Source organism: Typopeltis vanoorti, chromosome 1 (assembly GCF_054136105.1).
Source record: "Typopeltis vanoorti isolate ZY-2024b chromosome 1, IOZ_Tvanoo_1.0, whole genome shotgun sequence".
NCBI lineage: Eukaryota > Metazoa > Arthropoda > Arachnida > Uropygi > Thelyphonidae > Typopeltis > Typopeltis vanoorti.
In genome coordinates, this window is record NC_143549.1 from 150,075,061 (window position 1) to 150,093,422 (window position 18,362).

Consider the following 18,362-nt stretch of genomic DNA (forward strand, 5'->3'; position numbering starts at 1 on the left):
TCAGATGTTGTTATACACCTGGTAATGTGGATGATAGTAACCATGAAATGTATAATCAAATTAGCAGATAAGAAAGGGTGATTTTAATTATGGTAATATAAACTGGAATGATGACATAGCAACTGGAAGTAAAGAAAATGAATTTCTTTAGTTTTTGAGGGTCAACTGCCTCAGCTAGTATGTTACAGAGTGCACATAAGGATTGAGGTTCTGGGATTTGATTATCTCATCACAGGATGTAATTATAAATGAGGTGTCAAATCACCCTCCGGTTGGTGAAAGTGACCAAGAAGTGATTACCTTGGAGGTTGCCAGCAGTATGAGAACCTCTGTGAGGAAAGGGTATATGTCGAACTAAAAGTCTGGTGATTATGAGAAGCTCAGGAGACAGCTTGCAGGTGAAGTATGGAATGAGGAGTTGGCTGGAAAGGAGATCAATTCAGCATGGGTGATATTCAAGAATTATCTAGCAGAAGCAATGTCTATGTGTATTCTATAGGTCAGAAGGTTAAATAAGGTGGTGTATGAAAGGATGAATGTAGAGATTAAGTATGCAATACAGAGGAGAAAGGCATTATGGAGGCAGCAAAAGTGAAGTATGAGCAGCAGTTAGGTAATGAAGCCAAAAAGAATCTGGGGGGGGGGGGGAGTTCTTTCGATATGTAGCCAGCAAAAAAAGTTAAGAACAACTGCTACAGAAGATATAGTTGAGATATTTAATGAGCAGTTCATAAAGTTCTTTCATTATTGTGTATGTGACATCATGGAGAGTTTGAGAGCAGTCGATGATGAGGAGAGACAGACTCTAAGTGAGCAAGAGGTATATGGGTGAATTGAGCAATCTTGATGTTAAATAGGCTGTGGAACTTGATAATATATCACCATGTATTTTGAAGGAATGTGCCAATGAGTTGGAATCTGCATTGACATATTTGTTTAATATCAGTCTTGCACTTAGTCAATTTGAAAGGAGTGGAAGAAAAGCAAGATTATGCTGCATCATGAGGGAGGTGACAGAACTCAAGCATCAAATTATAGGCCTATCTGTGTGTCAGTTGTTGTGGTTAAAGTGTAGGAGAGACTGGTGAGAACCAGGATTTAGAATTAGGTTGACAACAATAGCATTGTCTTTGATGGACGGCATGGATTTGCTAAAGGGAGGTCATGTTTTAGTAATCTTCTTACTTATTACAATAAGGTGACAGCTTCATTGGACAATAGAGATGGATATGCAGTAGTATAGTTAGATTTTTCAATGGCTTTTGATAGATTACTGCATGATAAGTTGATAGTCAAACTTGAGCAGATGATGCTGGATATTAAACTAGTGCATTGGATTGGAGATTAGCTATCTGATAGGTAACAGCAAGTTGAGAATGGTGGGGGGGGGGGGAGCAATATCCTGGAAGAGCAAAGTCACTAGTGGTGTGCCTCAAGGGTCTGTTTTTAGGCTTTATTGCTGTACATGAACATTGCATATGTCCATTAATATACAGGATAAGTTAATGATATGGAGGAAGATTTGGATGGGGATATTCAGTTGTTTGCAGATGTTATGGCTTTACAGAAAGACTTGAATAGATTGAGTGAATGGGCATGAGAGTAGGGATGCCAGCTCAGTTATTGCAAAATGTAAGGTTTTAAAATTTGGGAAACAAAGATGGGATGTAGAATTTACATTTGGTGGGCATATGTTGTTGGAGGTGGAGGAAGTGAGAGATCTTGGTGTGATGGTGGATAAGGATCTAAAATTTTGAGGACACATTGCCAAAATTGTGAGGACAACATAACGAATTCTAGGAATAATGCAGAGGACACTGACTTGTAGAAGTAAGGAGAGTCTTGTTCCATATATATATATATGTATATGTATATATATATGTATATGTAAGGCTCTGATTAGGCCGCACATGTACTGCTATGTACGGATTTCGTCACTTGGTTTTCAAAAGGATGAAGAAATGTTGAAAAGGATCCATAGACATCTGACTAAGGTAGTTTCTGACCTCTGGAATGCTGAATATGAGGAAAGGTTGAGAAGATGCAATTTACAGAGGTCTAGTGGATAGAAGGAAGAGGTGTGATATGATAAAGACATACAAGTTAGTTAGGGGTTGTTATAGGATCAGTGTTGAAGAAGTTTTTCATTAAATGATGAAAGGACAAAAGGTCATCCCTGGAAGCTGTATAAGTAGGGTGTGAACAAGGGAGTGAGAAGCAGGTTTTTTTAATGGAGAGGTGTGAATGATTGGAATACCTTGCCTGAGAGTATAGTATCTGCTGAGAATTTGAATGTGTTTAAGACATGGTATGATGAGTTGTGTGTGTATATAAAAGAGAACTCCTAGATGAGTCTTTGACTCCATTGGGTCTTAGGGTAATAATAATAATAATTTTTTCGAAGAAAATTTGGGGACAGATTAGATATACAGGATGGCTGATAAGTCACAAATAAGTTTAAATATTTAATAACTTTTTTTATTTATTAATTATTTGTATACATTTTTTTATAATGAAATATAGAATCTGGGACTTTTTTAATTAGTTATGAAACAACGCATCATGTAAATATCTCCCATTTTTGGCTTCACAAAGATGCACCTTTTCTTTCCTTCTGCAGCACTCTAATTTCTTCATGAATGTTCTCCTTCAGCTGTCGGATTGTCTGGGGCTTGCTCACGTACACCCTTGTCTTCAGGTAACCCCATAGAAAGAAGTTGGAAGTAATTAGATCTTAAAATCATGATGGCCAATTAATTGCAGATCTTTGTGAAATTATTCACTCACCAAAAATATGCCTTAGACATTCCATTATAGTAGCTTTAGAGGTGTTTGCAGTGCCTCCATCTTCCTGAAACCACATCTAGGGTCTGTCCTCTACCTCGTGGTGTACAAAATTTTCAATCTTGGCTCGATATCACTTCCCAGTGACCATCACTACATTCTCATCATCATCTTGAAAGAAGTAAGGCCTGATGATTCCCTGTGATGTTACTTTGCACCAGACTGTGCACTTGAGGGGGGGGGGGGGTGCAATTCACACTAGAGAACAACCCTTGGATTCTCCAAATCCCGCACTTCTTTTTTGAAATCATTGAAGGGAAAGTGTACCTCATTAGACATGATCAGATGGTGGATAAAGTCGTTTTCTTTTCTAGCCAGTTGTTGAAAATTGAGTGCAAAATTTACACATTGCTGATGATCTATCAGTTTTAATTTCTGTTCCAGTTAGATCTTTTATGGGAATTGGCATAAATGGTTTAAAATGTGCTGCAGTGATGTCTGATACATACCTAGGATCCCTCTTGCTGGAAACATTGTCAAGCAATGAATTATTGTTTTTGAGGTGGCAGTATGCTTTGCATTAGAATAATTGACTGCTGATTTTCAAAATGAAATTGCATGATTTTAGTTTGTTGTTGGGTCATAATTTTCCAAATGTTCCTTAGCATACCTGACAAAAATAAAATGAAAAAAATAATAATAATAAAGTTATTCACATTTTAAACCCCCTTTGTGACTAATGGGGCTACTCTGTACTAATAATGACTTGGATTTCCGTTTAAACATGGGTTACTCATTACTGACACTATGAGTTGATAGTGTCAGTAATTAGTTAATTTCTACATATCTTTATGTAGAAATTAACAAGGAGAAAAGCACAAGAAATAAGTAATATCTTATTAACTATGCTATTGTTGACAGTGTTTAGTTTTGAATTGATGAAAATCAATATTTTATTGAAAAAAAATATGTACAAAAGGTTTAAAAGGAATCAAAGTTTGAACAGCTTTCAGAGGTGAACTATAATTTCACTAGATGCAAATATTATAGGGAAAAGAATAGAAGTTAGTAAACAAGAACCAGACTTTGAGGACTCAGTGGCAAACTCTGAAGAAAAGATTGATTTTCAGAGAAGCATGTGATAAAGAATAAAAAAATTCAAAATTTATAGTGGCTCAAGAAGTTTAAGAGGTAGTCCTGATAAAGAAGACTGTATATAGAAATTCCTGATAAGTAAACTGGCTAATGACCTGAGAGAGAACACTGTGGAAAATTTGCTAACAACATAGTGGGAAGATTTTGATAAGAATATAGAAGATAAACATCATGCAAATATCAAAATATTTAAGGCTGTTGAAAAACCTTGAAATGTAAAAGAAATTAGAGATGATAAATGTGACATAATTGGAGATAAAAATATTCTAGATGGGTGGAGTAATTACTTTGAAAGATTGCTAAATGAAACAAGAGGTATAGAACAGTGGTGGACACTGTTCAAGAGGAATGCAATCAAAAGTGCATTCAGCTAGAAAAAATCCAAAACCTGGAAATGGAAAGATGGAGATGGCAGGTTCCACAAGTCCAGATGATTCAACTTGTGGAATCTAATGTAGTTGAAATATTCATCACAACAAACAGCCACAGATCTTCCAGTTTGGATGAAGTAAGATAGCTCACAAGTGCATGTCTGATAAAGGAGATAAACAGATCACCAGATCTATTTACGTTTCAACCACTGATGTGCCATATTAGTCATTGAGAGGTTATAATGTTGAAGCCTCCAGAAAAGCATACAACAGGACCACCTGGTGAGGATTGGTTTGGCACATCACTACACATCTGAGTGACCATATGGCATCTGTTGATGTCCAGTGAGTAGATGGACGGAAGTAATGTTTCACAAGTTTCCTTATGAAGTTATTCCATAAAAACCTACTTTTATGAAGGATTTTAGTCCTATTCCAGTCCTAGTCCTATTCCAGGAACTCCGTCTGGCAGAGATGGCACATTCAGCACGCGTCGATTATTAAGGCGATGGCATAAGAATCGTGATTTCTTTGTGTCGGATTAGGGCAGATCTTCCAGGTTGTCCATAATAAGATAAGTTATAGGAATAAGGATTCTGTAAACACCTGGAAAACCTAGTGGAGGAAGCTTTTCTTCAGGAGATTTTTCTGACAGGACAAAAGGCCACAAAATTGTTGAGATGCTGAAAACGTTTTGTAGTACAGTCAGAAATTCCTTTCACATCAGAGACTTGGAATATCAGTGATTTCCTCTCAAGCAGAAGAGGCACAGATTTTATAGCGACTGAATGTTTTATTAATAAAGACTTCACTGAAACCATTCGAGAAAAAAGTTGACATAATGTGTTACAATTCTTTTTTGTAGAAGTTCATCTAAAGAACATAAAGAATGAGCACAGTGTAGTAAAGTCTTGATAGCCCAAACTTTTTGACAAGGATATTTTCTTTCTTTGTGCTGGATAAAGCCAGCACAAAGAAAGCCAGCAAAGGTTGGTCAATTAGTAGAGCCTCTGCTACTGATGGCTCATGCAAGAAGTTAAGCAAGTTTGAGTGCAGTTAGTAGTTGGAAGGGATCAATTGTGTGATGTTGTTGGCACACTCTCCCTCGATGAGTCTTTGGACTCCCTGGAGGTGTCACATAATAATAATAATAAAGGCAAATCCACCAGACTTTCCATAAGTTACAGGAGCATTAGCAGAGCCAGAAAAGGTTATTTGATGGTTTCCTTCTTTTCTAAAGAACTGAATTCTGGGATGAAATGAATATATTTTGGATACAAAATGTTATAAATCAGAAGAAGAACCATTCCAAATGGCCAAAATATTATTGACATAACTGTACCAATGTGTAGTGCTTTGAGAAATATTGTCAAGGAGATGTCTTTCAAAGTGTTCCATAAAACAGCAGCAAAAAGTTTGAGAAAAAGGACTTCCCATCACTGTTCCTTTAATCTGTTAGCATAGTTTGTTTTTATTATTATTATTATTATTACGTGACACCTCCAAGGAGTACAAAGACTCATCGAAGGAGGGCACTTACTCTACAACTCTCCATCTCCACCACTCAATTCCCCAACCAGCCACAGCTACACCATGCAGATTCAAACCTGCAGCATTTTGGATGGAAAGCGGATACACTAACCACTCGGCCAATCAGGCCAGCTTTTGAAAGGTGAAATATCCAGGATGAATAACAAAGTTAAAAAGTTTCACACTATCAGATGGAAATTCTTGTTGGATTCAATAGTATCTGACAAAGGAACATTGGTAAACAATGATACAACAATCAAACTGATTATAACATTAGAAGGGCTTAGATAAAAATCGTGCCAAATGTTTATAATATAAGTTGAAGATTTTCTTTTGGAAATAGCCAGTAAATTGCACATATATAAGTAGGGCAACTTTATATCAACCTCAGCCTTATGGAAAGTCATGTTGATAAATCTTAGGCAAACCATATAATCATGAAAGAAGCACATGGAAAGTCTTAACTTTTTCCTTTGATTCTTCATTTCATCCAGAAACATTGTCAATGAGATTATTAAGTTTATTGAGCTGGCTAGCTACCAATAGAATCAGAAGAGAGAGAAGGAGGGGCTGTAAATAAAAAAGTCTTGAAGTATTGATGAAATCTCTTCCTACAATATTCTTGTCTATTTCGAATAGTTAGAGCTTTACCTTTATCTGCTTTGGCAATAAATAAATCAAATTATCAATAATCAAATTCAAAATTCAATAATCAAATTGATATTTCTCAGTGACTTAAGCACTGTAAATTCTGAAAATGAATGATCGCAAAGAGGTGGTTTAACTTTGATAAAATTTTGGCGCTCTCAAAACAAATTCTGTTAGCCTTCTTAGAAGAAACATAATGAAGGCCTTTATCTGTGGAATGAGAAAAAAAAAAGTCCATTAAGAAAATTTCCTAAGATGAAATCGCAAAGTCCTGACATTTTGAGAATACCAAAAGCTCTCTCTTGAGTTAGAGCATAGCCAAATATATTAATGATAAATTTATCTGCATTGTAGGTAACATTATAAGCACTGGTCTTAGAATGGCTGATAAGTAAATCAGCACGCTTTTATGTTTTAGATTATCACAAATAAAGACGAAACCATTGCAACCCTCTTTATCAACCGACTCTCTTTCAAATAAAGATGAAACCATTGCAACCATCTTTATGAACTACACTCTTTTTGAAACATCTCCTTGAAACCCTATTTATTTATTACACCTTGTAACGAAATACAAAAGAATAATCAAAGTTTAAATTATACATATTTGGTCGTTTTATAATAGAAATACAATTTTATTAATACAGACCGGTTTACAATAAAACTTATATTAAAACCTACCAGTTTCGCCAGCAAACTGTCTGGCTTTTTCAAGGTGTTTACAGAGATATGAAAACTAGTAAATGCAAATTGAAAGGAACATAAAAAACGTTGTAAACCAACTAGTAGCTATGGTTACACGTTTCGCGTGACAGAGAGGACTTATTGTTCTTATTCATTATCACACATGCGTTGTAGATGTGTAATGTGATTACTGGCTAGCTGTAGTTCAGATTGATTGAGAGAGAGGATCACGTTTTTCCACGAACTGTTTAGAATTACACCCTGATTTCTGTTGAGGTTTCTGCCAGTTATTGACACTATTGTGGCTTCCTTAAATAAACGATGCCTGTAGTTGTCATCGAGATATGGCATTGAGCTGTTTTGCCAATCTATCGTGTGGTTAGATGTACAGAAATGATGTGCTAAGCCGGAAGAGATGCTTCTGTTGTGGTTTACATCACCAACATATTCTTTTTGTCTAATTTCTAAACTTCGTGACGTTTGTCCGATGTAGGCAAGACCACAGGAACAGGGAATGTAATATACTCCTGGATATTTGTAGAACGGCACTTCATCTTTTGGGGATCCTAAAACTCGTCTCATGCTGGTGGTTGGTTTGAAGACCACTCTGATGTCATGGGCTCTTAGTATTCTTGCTATTTGATAAGAAATTGACTTGATGAAAGGTATCACTACAGTAGAAATGTGCTGACAGTGGGATTCTTCTTGTCTGGGGTTGTCATTGTATAGATATTTTTTGATGATGTTTTGAGGATATCCATTTTGTGATAATGTGTTGGCTATTAGTGAGAGTTCATTCTGTGTATCCTCCTCTTCTGATATAAACTTTTTGGCTCTATGTGTCAACATGTGGATAATGCTCAGTTTGTGTGTCTTGTGATGGGGTGAAGTATAATGAAGATATCTTCCAGTATCTGTGGGCTTTCTGTAAATGGATAATTTGACACTGTTAGGTTGTTTTTTTTATCAAGATATCTAAAAAATGCAGTTGGTTGTTGTTTTCCATTTCCAGAGTGAATTTTATCTTGATATGTATTGAGTTGATTTTTTTCCACAAACGATTTTAGGTTATCTAAGCTGTCTTGCCATATGATGAAGATATCGTCAACATATCTCCACCATGTAGATGGTCTCGGAGAGATTGCAGAGAGAATTTCTTTTTCAAGTTTTTCCATGAAAAGGTCTGCACAAGATGGTGATAGTGGGCTTCCCATTGCTAGGCCTTCTAATTGTTGGTATATGGTGTTGTTAACCTTGAAGAAATTAGATTGAAGGCAGTGTCTAAACATCTGTGTGATGTCTAGAGGAAAGAGATCTTGGATGATGTTTATTACCTCTTCTACTGGTAGATTGGTGAAAAGGGATACAACATCTAGACTGGCTAGCATGTCTGTTGGTGCAATCTTAATGGCTTGGAGTTTATTTACAAAATGTTGACTATTCTTGATATAGGATTCTGTTGATCTTATTTTATTATTTAATAAGTTTGCAAGATGCTTTGCCAAAAGGTAGGTTGGTGATGATCTTCCATCAACTATTGGACGGAGAGGTATATCCTGTTTATGTATTTTAGGTGTCCCATATAGTCTTGGAGTAATAGGATGTGAGGATTTTAGTGTTCTCTTCACTTCTTCTGGCCAAATGTTACAATTTCTAATTAGTTGGTTTGTTTCATTATGATTTTTTATTGTGGGGTCTCTGTCTAGGATCTTATAAGTGACAACCCCAGACAAGAAGAATCCCACTGTCAGCACATTTCTACTGTAGTGATACCTTTCATCAAGTCAATTTCTTATCAAATAGCAAGAATACTAAGAGCCCATAACATCAGAGTGGTCTTCAAACAAACCAACCACCAGCATGAGACGAGTTTTAGGATCCCCAAAAGATGAAGTGCCGTTCTACAAATATCCAGGAGTATATTACATTCCCTGTTCCTGTGGTCTTGCCTACATCGGACAAACGTCACGAAGTTTAGAAATTAGCCAAAAAGAACATGTTGGTGATGTAAACCACAACAGAAGCATCTCTTCCGGCTTAGCACATCATTTCTGTACGTCTAACCACACGATAGATTGGCAAAACAGCTCCATGCCATATCTCGATGACGACTACAGGCATTGTTTATTTAAGGAAGCCACAATAGTGTCAGTAACCAGTGGAAACCTCAACAGAAATCAGGGTGTAATTCTAAACAGTTCGTGGAAAAACTTGATCCTCTCTCTCAATCAATCTGAACTACAGCTAGCCAGTAATCACATTACATGTCTACAACGCATGCGTGATAATTTATAAGAACAATAAGTCCTCTCTGTCACGTGAAACGTGTAACCATAGCTACTAGTTGGTTTACAGCGTTTTTTATGTTCCTTTCAATTTGCATTTACTAGTTTTCATATCTCTGTAAATGCCTTGAAAAAGCCAGACAGTTTGCTGGCGAAACTGCTAGGTTTCAATATAAGTTTTATCGTAAACTGGTCTGTATTAATAAAATTGTATTTCTAATATACATACATGTAACAAATGTATTTTTTTAATCAGTGAGACACCTGAGTTTATCATCAGCAGCATCATCAAATTCCCGCCATGTACTCTCAAGGGGTGTCAGGATATGATAGTACTACATGAAAAATTTACATCAATGCTACTGCAGAGGGCTGAATATGGAATGAAAGAGAAAGCCAGTAGGCTAGAATCACAGACTGTGAATGAAGTGCATTAATGGTAAGGCTAACATGCAGATATTTAGAATAGGTTTATTCTAAATATGTGAGACCACAGAGGGCTAATAGTGATGATGATAAATTGCCATTATTTTAAGCTTGTGATGAATGAATTTCTTTTAATATGCCTTATATTCTATATTGATAAGTAGTTTATTGCATGCACAAATTTAAAGTTCAAAATTATTTCTTTTTTTAAACTACAATTTTTTTTTAAGTTACAGAGATTATAGAAATATAATAGGGAACCAAATATTAATTTAGTTTAACAATAGCTTTCCAAGCCTATGAATATATATATATATATATATGTATGTGTGTGTGTGTGTGTGTGTGTGTGTGTGTGTGTGTGTGTGTGTAATTCACATGGGTAATTTTTAATAAACAGTAGTTTAATGTATCTGTTTGTGTGTGTCTCACAAACCTGATATGTCATGATTTTTTAGGTAATCATGTGACTGCACCAAAATCTGTTCCCACTGCTATTTACTCATTTCTTCGAAGTTCAGATCCATTAGATAACTTTGAGGTGAGTTTTATAACCAGCTTTTAATTATTTATCAAGAGACAAACTGACTTCTAAACTTATGTTTGTAAACTGTGTTATTTCAATATATAGAAAAATCTGAATCACTCAGTAAACAAGTACTCATCATCCAGTCAGCACTTGTTTATAGATGATTTGCAACCTGTTTATTTTTAGCTGTCCATTAATTTGAGGGACTTTATTGAAATATTTTTGTTTATTATCTATAAATGCATTCTCAGGCTGGTTGCTTGTTTTTCAGGAAGAAAGTCTTGGAGTTTTTATGAGGAAAATCTCTGGTGCTTTTGCCTTAAACTGACTCGGCACTCTCAAAACCACCTATATAAAATTCTTCCATTCTAAATTGGTTTTCAATTCATGTCTCTTTCTCAGGCAAGTGATGTATGGCTAAAACCACTCTGTCAGAGAAGAATAATATTTTAATAATTTATACTTGGAATAAATTTGTTAGATGTAATGATGTCATTAGAATTTCCTCCATACAGTTTAAATACATTGATTACCCTACCCAAGTAGACAGGCTGGCAGTTCTCCAATTTCAGTATGTAGTCCCATCAACATATAGATATCCATTATGATATAACAATTGAAAAATTATATTGAAATATAATTTTTCAATTGTATCACATCCATGGCACTGGGTATTAAAATTTCTCCTGTTCATGAGACATTTCTTGTTTAAAAGTAGTTAGTATTGCTGAATTAAATGAATAACCTCATTTAATTTAAAAAGCAAAAGAAGATTTTTTTTTTTCAACTGTGGAAAAAAATGTAAACTTTTTTACTAAAATAAAGAGCCAAAAGACTTCAGTTCAGCGAATCAAAAATTATAAAAATCAAGGTGGATATTAAATCCAGGATTATTTCAAAGCCGAATACAGGAACTATAAAAGTTTCACATGAAATTTGACCAGAGAGCTTACAAGAATACACTCGCCGGCATTTACTAGTTGCCCTAGCCGGACCTTATAGGAGACACGATCTCTAAGCCCAAACATCCATATATTCATCTCCTATTGGTCCATTTTGATAAGGTTTCACTGGCCTGGCAGCTGTTTCAAACTGGTTGGTTTTCATCAGAGACCAGGCAGAAACCTTAAGAGAACAAAACTCTTTTAATACTAACAAACTTGAAACGTTGGAGAGGTGTATTTTTTTGTAAGCAAACTCTCGATCGGTGCGTAAAAGTATTTACTAAAATAAAGAGCCAAAAAGCTTCAGTTCGGCGATGCAAAAATTATAAAAATGAAATAGATATTAAATCCAGCATTATTTGAACGGCGAATACAGAAACTATAAAAGTTCTTATGAAATTTGACCAGAGAACTTACGGGAATATACACTCGCTGGCATCTACGAGTTGCCCTAACTGGACCTTATGGGAGAAACAATTGCTATAGCAATCGTGTCTCCTAACTTCAAATCTCACCATAAATGTCTTTAGGTAGTAGATGAATTTTATTGCCTGATGCGAGACAACTGTCTTGCTTTTTAAGGGCCTGAAATGGTTTGAAAAAAGTTCCAGTGCTGGTCTCTATAGCAGGGTTTCCTGACTAATTAAAAAATAAATACAAAAAAAAAAAAGTTAAAGAAAAGTACAAAAATAAATGTTAGCCCTTCTGTGGTATCAACATACAGTAAACCCTCCATTTAACGGACTTCGGATTTAATGGACAAAATTTCTGGTCCATATGTCACATGTGAAAATTAACACCCTGTTAATTTTAAAATGCTTTTAACCAAGATTTGCTTATAATTAAATTAACAGGTTATGTTATTTTTAACAAATTTTGGCAAATAGGCCTTCATATATTGGAAAAACACTGTTGTAATTTAGACGACATAAATGAGTCACTGCTCATAAAACATGTTTGATGAATGATTAGGATGTGATCACTCTAATCACACTCTAATTGGTTCTTTTGTCACATGCATTACTTTCTGCGGCAGTTTTATTGTACACATTTTTGTAATTTTAGGGAGTTATTATAAAAAAACAGCAGAATTCAAAAGTTCAAAAAAAAAACTTTATAGTTTTTTTTTCAAAGTAGGATTACCTAAACCAAGCTCCTTAACATCGAACATTAACTTATCTAAAAGTGTGTGTAAAACAATTTTTTTGTTATTACAGTGCTAATATTGATAACATAGCAGTATAATGTTACAGATATTTTTATTTTAAAAAATTTGCAATTTAACGGACATCCCTTAGCCCCTATTAGTCCGTTAAATTGAGAGTTTACTGTACTTTTCCAACCTTTCATAAGAAGGAGTCACATAATAAAAAAAAAAAAAAAAAAAAAACCTCTAGATACAGTGGGACCTAAAGCAAATAAATGCCACATGTGGACTTGGATCAGGAATGTGAGTCAGTGTATGGAACCTTGGGATACTCTAGCGTTGATTAAAAAAATCCATCCTCACTGCAATGAATGACCAGAGAGGAAGCTGGCAGTCCAATCATAGATGTTAGCCTATTCAGAAGGCCTGATCCATGATCATATGCCTTTGAAATATCAAGAGTGACCACATGGGTTTCTCCAAATTGTTCATAGCCTCTTCTATTAAGTTATGCTTAATAGAAGTTTTGACTGCCAGTTGAGCAGGAGACAAACTTATTGCATTTTATTCATATATGCTTTGGAATTGTTGACAGCTTTTACACCTATTTTAGGCTGTAGTTTAAGCTGAATGAGAAGCTGGAGTTTCTGATTTAAGCCAATGAACATATGTTACATCTTTATCATGGACCACAGAGGTATGTTTTTTTAGAGAACCATGGCTTGGTAAAGGTTGGAGTTTGCAATGGAGTGGGGAATGAATCTTTATTATTATTATTACGTAGCACCTCCAGGGAGTTCAAAACTCATCGAGGGAGGGTATCTGCTCTACAACTCATTGTCTCCACCAACCTCAATTACCTACATCAATGGTATCTATCGTCGACCACCACCACTAGTATTTTCACAGACAATCACAAACATCCATGCCCATGGTGGGATTTGAACCCACAGCCTTTTGGCTGGAGAGCAAATACGCTAACCATTCGGCCAACCAGGCCGGTGGTGAGGATTATATTGGGATTAGTTCAGTGCAGATGTTTAGATAAGGAGAGCAAAAGACAGTAATCTGCCATGGAAAAGAGGCATAAAAATTCTGATGGTTATCCTAGTTGGTGCCGTTGTAGTAACGTACCAGGCTGAGATTGACCACGTGGAGAATGATCTGTAGAAAAGGAGGCTTGGATAAAAATCTGGTTAGAGTTGCCAAGAGGAGAGCAGACGTTTACAGTATGTTTGGAGTGAAAGCTGGTTAAGAAAAGGTCCAGAGTATTGGAAGAATGACAAGGATTATCTGGTATTCTATTTTTATTTTTAATAGCTCATTTAATAGATAATAGAACTATTTTTAATAGATCATGACTAATGGCAAATGATTCAGCATCCCATCCAGTTCTGTGAAGTTAGAGAAGAGCGAGCCAATTTGTGTTATGTTCATTAAGGTTTCCTAGGAAGATTCACAATTTGAATAATTAGATTGCATGAAATTAACTTTTAGCAGTAAGTATTCAAAAAGGGAAGCAGATGAAGGCTATAAAGTGAGGTAGTGAAATTTTGAGCCAGAATAGATTGAAAAGCAGGGATTCTAGGATGGGTAGCCTTTGATAGGTGATATCTGATTTGACATAAGAATAGCCTGGATAGCCAAGTGGTTCTGTATACCTGTTCTCTTACAGGCTGTAGGTTCAAATCTACCATCGGCATGGATGTTTAGGTATTTTAGGTAGTAGACAAATTTCATCCCCTCATGTGAGCCTGACACCTTGCTAATGGAGACCTAAAATGGCTTTGATGAAAATTCTATGTGTCGTCTCTAGATTAAGGTTTCCTGAATATTTAACTCTTACCCTATCTATCGTATTATAAATTCACAGCCTTTCATAAGTGGCATTGGCATTTAGGGAAAAAAAAAACAACTAAATTCCAGATTTCATAAATTCTATCCATCCAGGACAGAATTATTGATCTTAGTCTGAATAATTTTATCATTATAAATAATGTGTTTAAAACAAAATTGATCCTGATAGATATTTTATGTACTTCATAAATCCCAAAGTTATTGCAGTATATAATTTTGACATTTTTCTTGTCCTTTTGTGCAAATTTTTCTTGAAGTCAAATGGTCTGTTTCAAAGAAAATGAATAGTATCACAAATTTTTTGCAAGAATTGAATTAGCAGCAACCAATAATATTATAGGCACTTTAAGCCCACTACATAAAATCATATACATATTCAGATTGCCGAAGTCTACACACATACATAAAACAAGAGTATACAAAATGTACTGTGCACACTGTTGGGCTATTAAAGGACTGTTGATGCATAATATATATACTCTTGCAGTCAAGTCCCACAGTGACTATTGCAGCTGAAAAAAGCATCCTTCCCAGTTGGAAATGTCAACTAAACCTCTGGGTAGATGACTTTCATTGCTTACTGAAATTCCACCACCTGCTTTATTCAAGACAGGTAAAAAAAAAAAATAGCTTGCAGCTTTCTTTTATATTATTATTATTATTATTCGTGACACTTCCAAGGAGTCCGAAGACTCATCGTGGGAGGACATATATATATATATATATATATATATATATATATATATATATATATATATAATTTTTTTTTTTGTGTTGAACCTATACGCAAGAGATTGGTTAATCTACCTTAGTATCATGTATGAGTAGTGGGTTGGTAAAGGAGAAACTTGTTTACATTTGATTTAAAAGCCTATATATTGCATTCCTTGGGAAACATATCAGGGGTAAGACTGTTCCACAATGCAGTAGTAGCAGGGATAAAGGAGGAGGAAAAAGAAACTTGTTCTGTGGGTTTTAATGTGTGCTGTGAAGGGATGTTGGGCAATTGCTGCACATGTTCCAACTGATAGAGTACTGAGTTGGGAATTATTGATGCTATTTCAGATGAACACTTGTCATGAAAATATTTATAGAATACACATAATGCAGAAATCAAACACCTGTGGGAAAGTAGAAGGAGTGAGTTGGTAAGAGATGGGTTATTATTATTATTCACACCTCCATGGAGTCAAAAGACTCATCGTGGGAGGTCCTTCCTAAGAATATAAAGTCTGTTAAGATTTATCGAGGGGAGGTCCCCCTTAAGAAACACAAAGTCTATCATACCACTCCTTAAACTCATTGACCATTCTCACTCTCACCACTCCATCAGGCAATGCATTCCACGGTTCAGCCACTCTCCATACAAAGAAACCACTCTTCACCCTCTTGGTGACAGTTTCCTTTCGTAACTTCCAGGGAATGCCTCTTGTCATCACTCCTTCCCGCTGTTCAACCAACCAAAAGAATTCCCCAGTGTCAACCCTGTAACCACCTCTCAACAGTTTAAAAGTCTCAATCATATCACCTCTCCTTCTTCTATCCACCAAACTCTGCAGTCCACATTCCCTCAGCCGATCCTCATAACTATGCTTGTACAGTCCTGAAACCATCTTTGTCATCTGTCTTTGTATCCTTTCCACAGTTAATTTATCCCCTTCAAATCCTGGGGACCAAATCTGAGAACAATAGTCTAAGTGTGGTCTGATCAGAGACTTATACAACGGAATGATAAATTATTAATCAGTCTAATTATACTCCTCTGTATTGAGTCAAGCATTTTGAGGGAACTCCTAGGGAGACCCCACTCTAAATGTGATAGTAGTATTCAATAGCTGGGTGGATTTGTGATATGTAAAGTATCATCGTGAGCGAAAGAGAAATCCAGTTTTTTTTAAACGCTAATGATGCAATGTTTGTGATGTGTTTATGTCAGGAGAGGTTTGATGTCAGGGTGATTCCAAGAGAAATCTCATCCTGTCTGGAAATTTGAGTCTGTCAAAAATAATACCAGGGGAAAATGGTTCTTTTTTGTGAGAAATAAGACAAAACTGGGTTTTACTAGCATTGAAATTGATGAGGTTATCTGAACCCCATTGGAGGATGGTTTGAAGATCAACATTGAGGGCAGTGGTTGATGTTCTGTAGGTTGAGGTGAGTTGTTTAGTGTGAGGTTTATCAAATGAAAGGGAGGAGTGCAATGTGCTGTCATCTGCAAAACTGTGTATTGGGTTGGAGGTTAACTTCTATATATATTATTATTATTATTATTATTACAGGTATCTCCATGGAGTCAGTAGACTCATCGCGGGAGACCCAAACTAGCAAAACAATATCTGTCATATCTCTTCTTGAATTCATTTACAGACGAAGAGCTCACAACTAAGTCAGGCAATGAATTCCACTCATTCATCACCCTCCAGGCAAAAAACCTTGTTCTGACACCTTTGTTAACCACACTCTTCTTTAATTTCCAGAGATGACCTCTTGTTCTTCCATCACTATCACACAGCTGAAACATTTCCCCTGCATCAATCCTATAAAAACCTTTTAGTAATTTGAATGTTTCTATCATATCCCCTCTTCTTCGCCTATCAACCAATCTCTGCAATCCACAAGCTCTCAATCTATCAATGTAGGGAGCATTTTTTATATCACTCACCAACTTGGTCACTCTTCTCTGAACCCTCTCCACATCCTCCTCATCTCCAAGGAATCCAGGTGACCAGACCTGAGCACACTAATCCAAATGTGGAAGTATCAATGCTTTATAAAGGGGAATAATAACCTCTTTATCTCTGGATGTGATGGAGGGAACTCAGGATACGAGAGTATTGAATCTAGTTATAGGATCAGAAGAGTTATCCCTAACCAATCATATATATCAATGAAGTAGGTCATTGATATATATAGAAGGAAGAAGGTTGATGAAAGAACAGAACCTTGTGAAACCCTGCCATTAGTTGAATGGTGAGAGAATAAGGAACCATCCACTATCACGCACAGTGTGCATCCAAACAGAAAACTGTCAATCCAACTGCAGCAGTCCTGAGATAGAACAAATGATGAGAGTTTGTTTAAAAGCCTTTGTGCCAGACCTAGAGCAAGTTGTTAGAGTAAGGGCTATAGTTTCTGCTCCTTCGTCTCTTTTCACATGCTAGTCAGCTCAGACCTTCCCATTCAAGATTACAGTCTTAAAATGGTTCAGCATGCAGCTGCTAGATAGTACACAGGACTGAACCTGATAGTGATGAATTGAGGCACTTTCCATTCAGCTAGTGCTAAATGGGAGATAGTGCTGCCTCTTGCTCTGTCAGTTGTCTCTAATGATGATTAGAGAGATACAACTTATAGTGGCATTTCTGGAGGGCAGGGGGTGAAACAGTCAAGGCCATGTGTGGACAGGAGATTGGGTTCCTTCTGTGTGTGGGCAGCATATTTGTCATATATGAATGACAACACAATGAAACATGGTTTTACTGTGGATCATAAAACCTCGCCCACAAAAGACAGTTCCAAAAAAAACATAAAACAAAAATTCACAAAAAAAAAATTTAAAAGGAACAAAAATCTAACCAAATTGACCACAAACATTAAATTTTCCAATAAAAGGATTTCCTTATCCACTTCAACATTTGTAGCCTAAACAGCAACATAAAATTGCACAAACATCATGAGATTAGCAGGGCTGAGAAGAGAAAAAAGTAGGATGTCTGACATAAGTATTGAGATTAAGTGAATAAACAAGAGAAAATGTAAGGAGAAAATTTTGTATGGAGATTCTATGATCAGAGGAGTACTTAATGAAAGTATATCAAATTCCTATTTTCCTGGCACAAAAGTTAACGATATTAGTGATGCTATCCAGATGTAAAAAGATAAGGTGAAAGAACTAATTGTGTTGATTTGCAGTAATAGCCTGAGAAGTATTGTAATGCGGGAGGATGTGAACAGGCGAACTAAGAAGGAGGAGGGTTGATAATAAATGGATTAGTACACAGA

General features: G+C 35.9%; 1 protein-coding gene across 2 annotated transcripts in view; it reads left to right on the top strand.

Moving 5' to 3' along the window:
- Nucleotides 1-18,362, top strand: part of LOC150110535 (ADP-ribosylhydrolase ARH3-like) — a 164,820-nt gene that overhangs the window by 117,960 nt on the left and 28,498 nt on the right. For both annotated transcript variants that reach the window (XM_090394618.1, XM_090394624.1), the window contains exon 6: nt 10,342-10,424. In XM_090394618.1, coding sequence (XP_090250744.1) covers nt 10,342-10,424 — 83 coding nt within the window. The remainder of the gene's footprint in view (nt 1-10,341; nt 10,425-18,362) is intronic.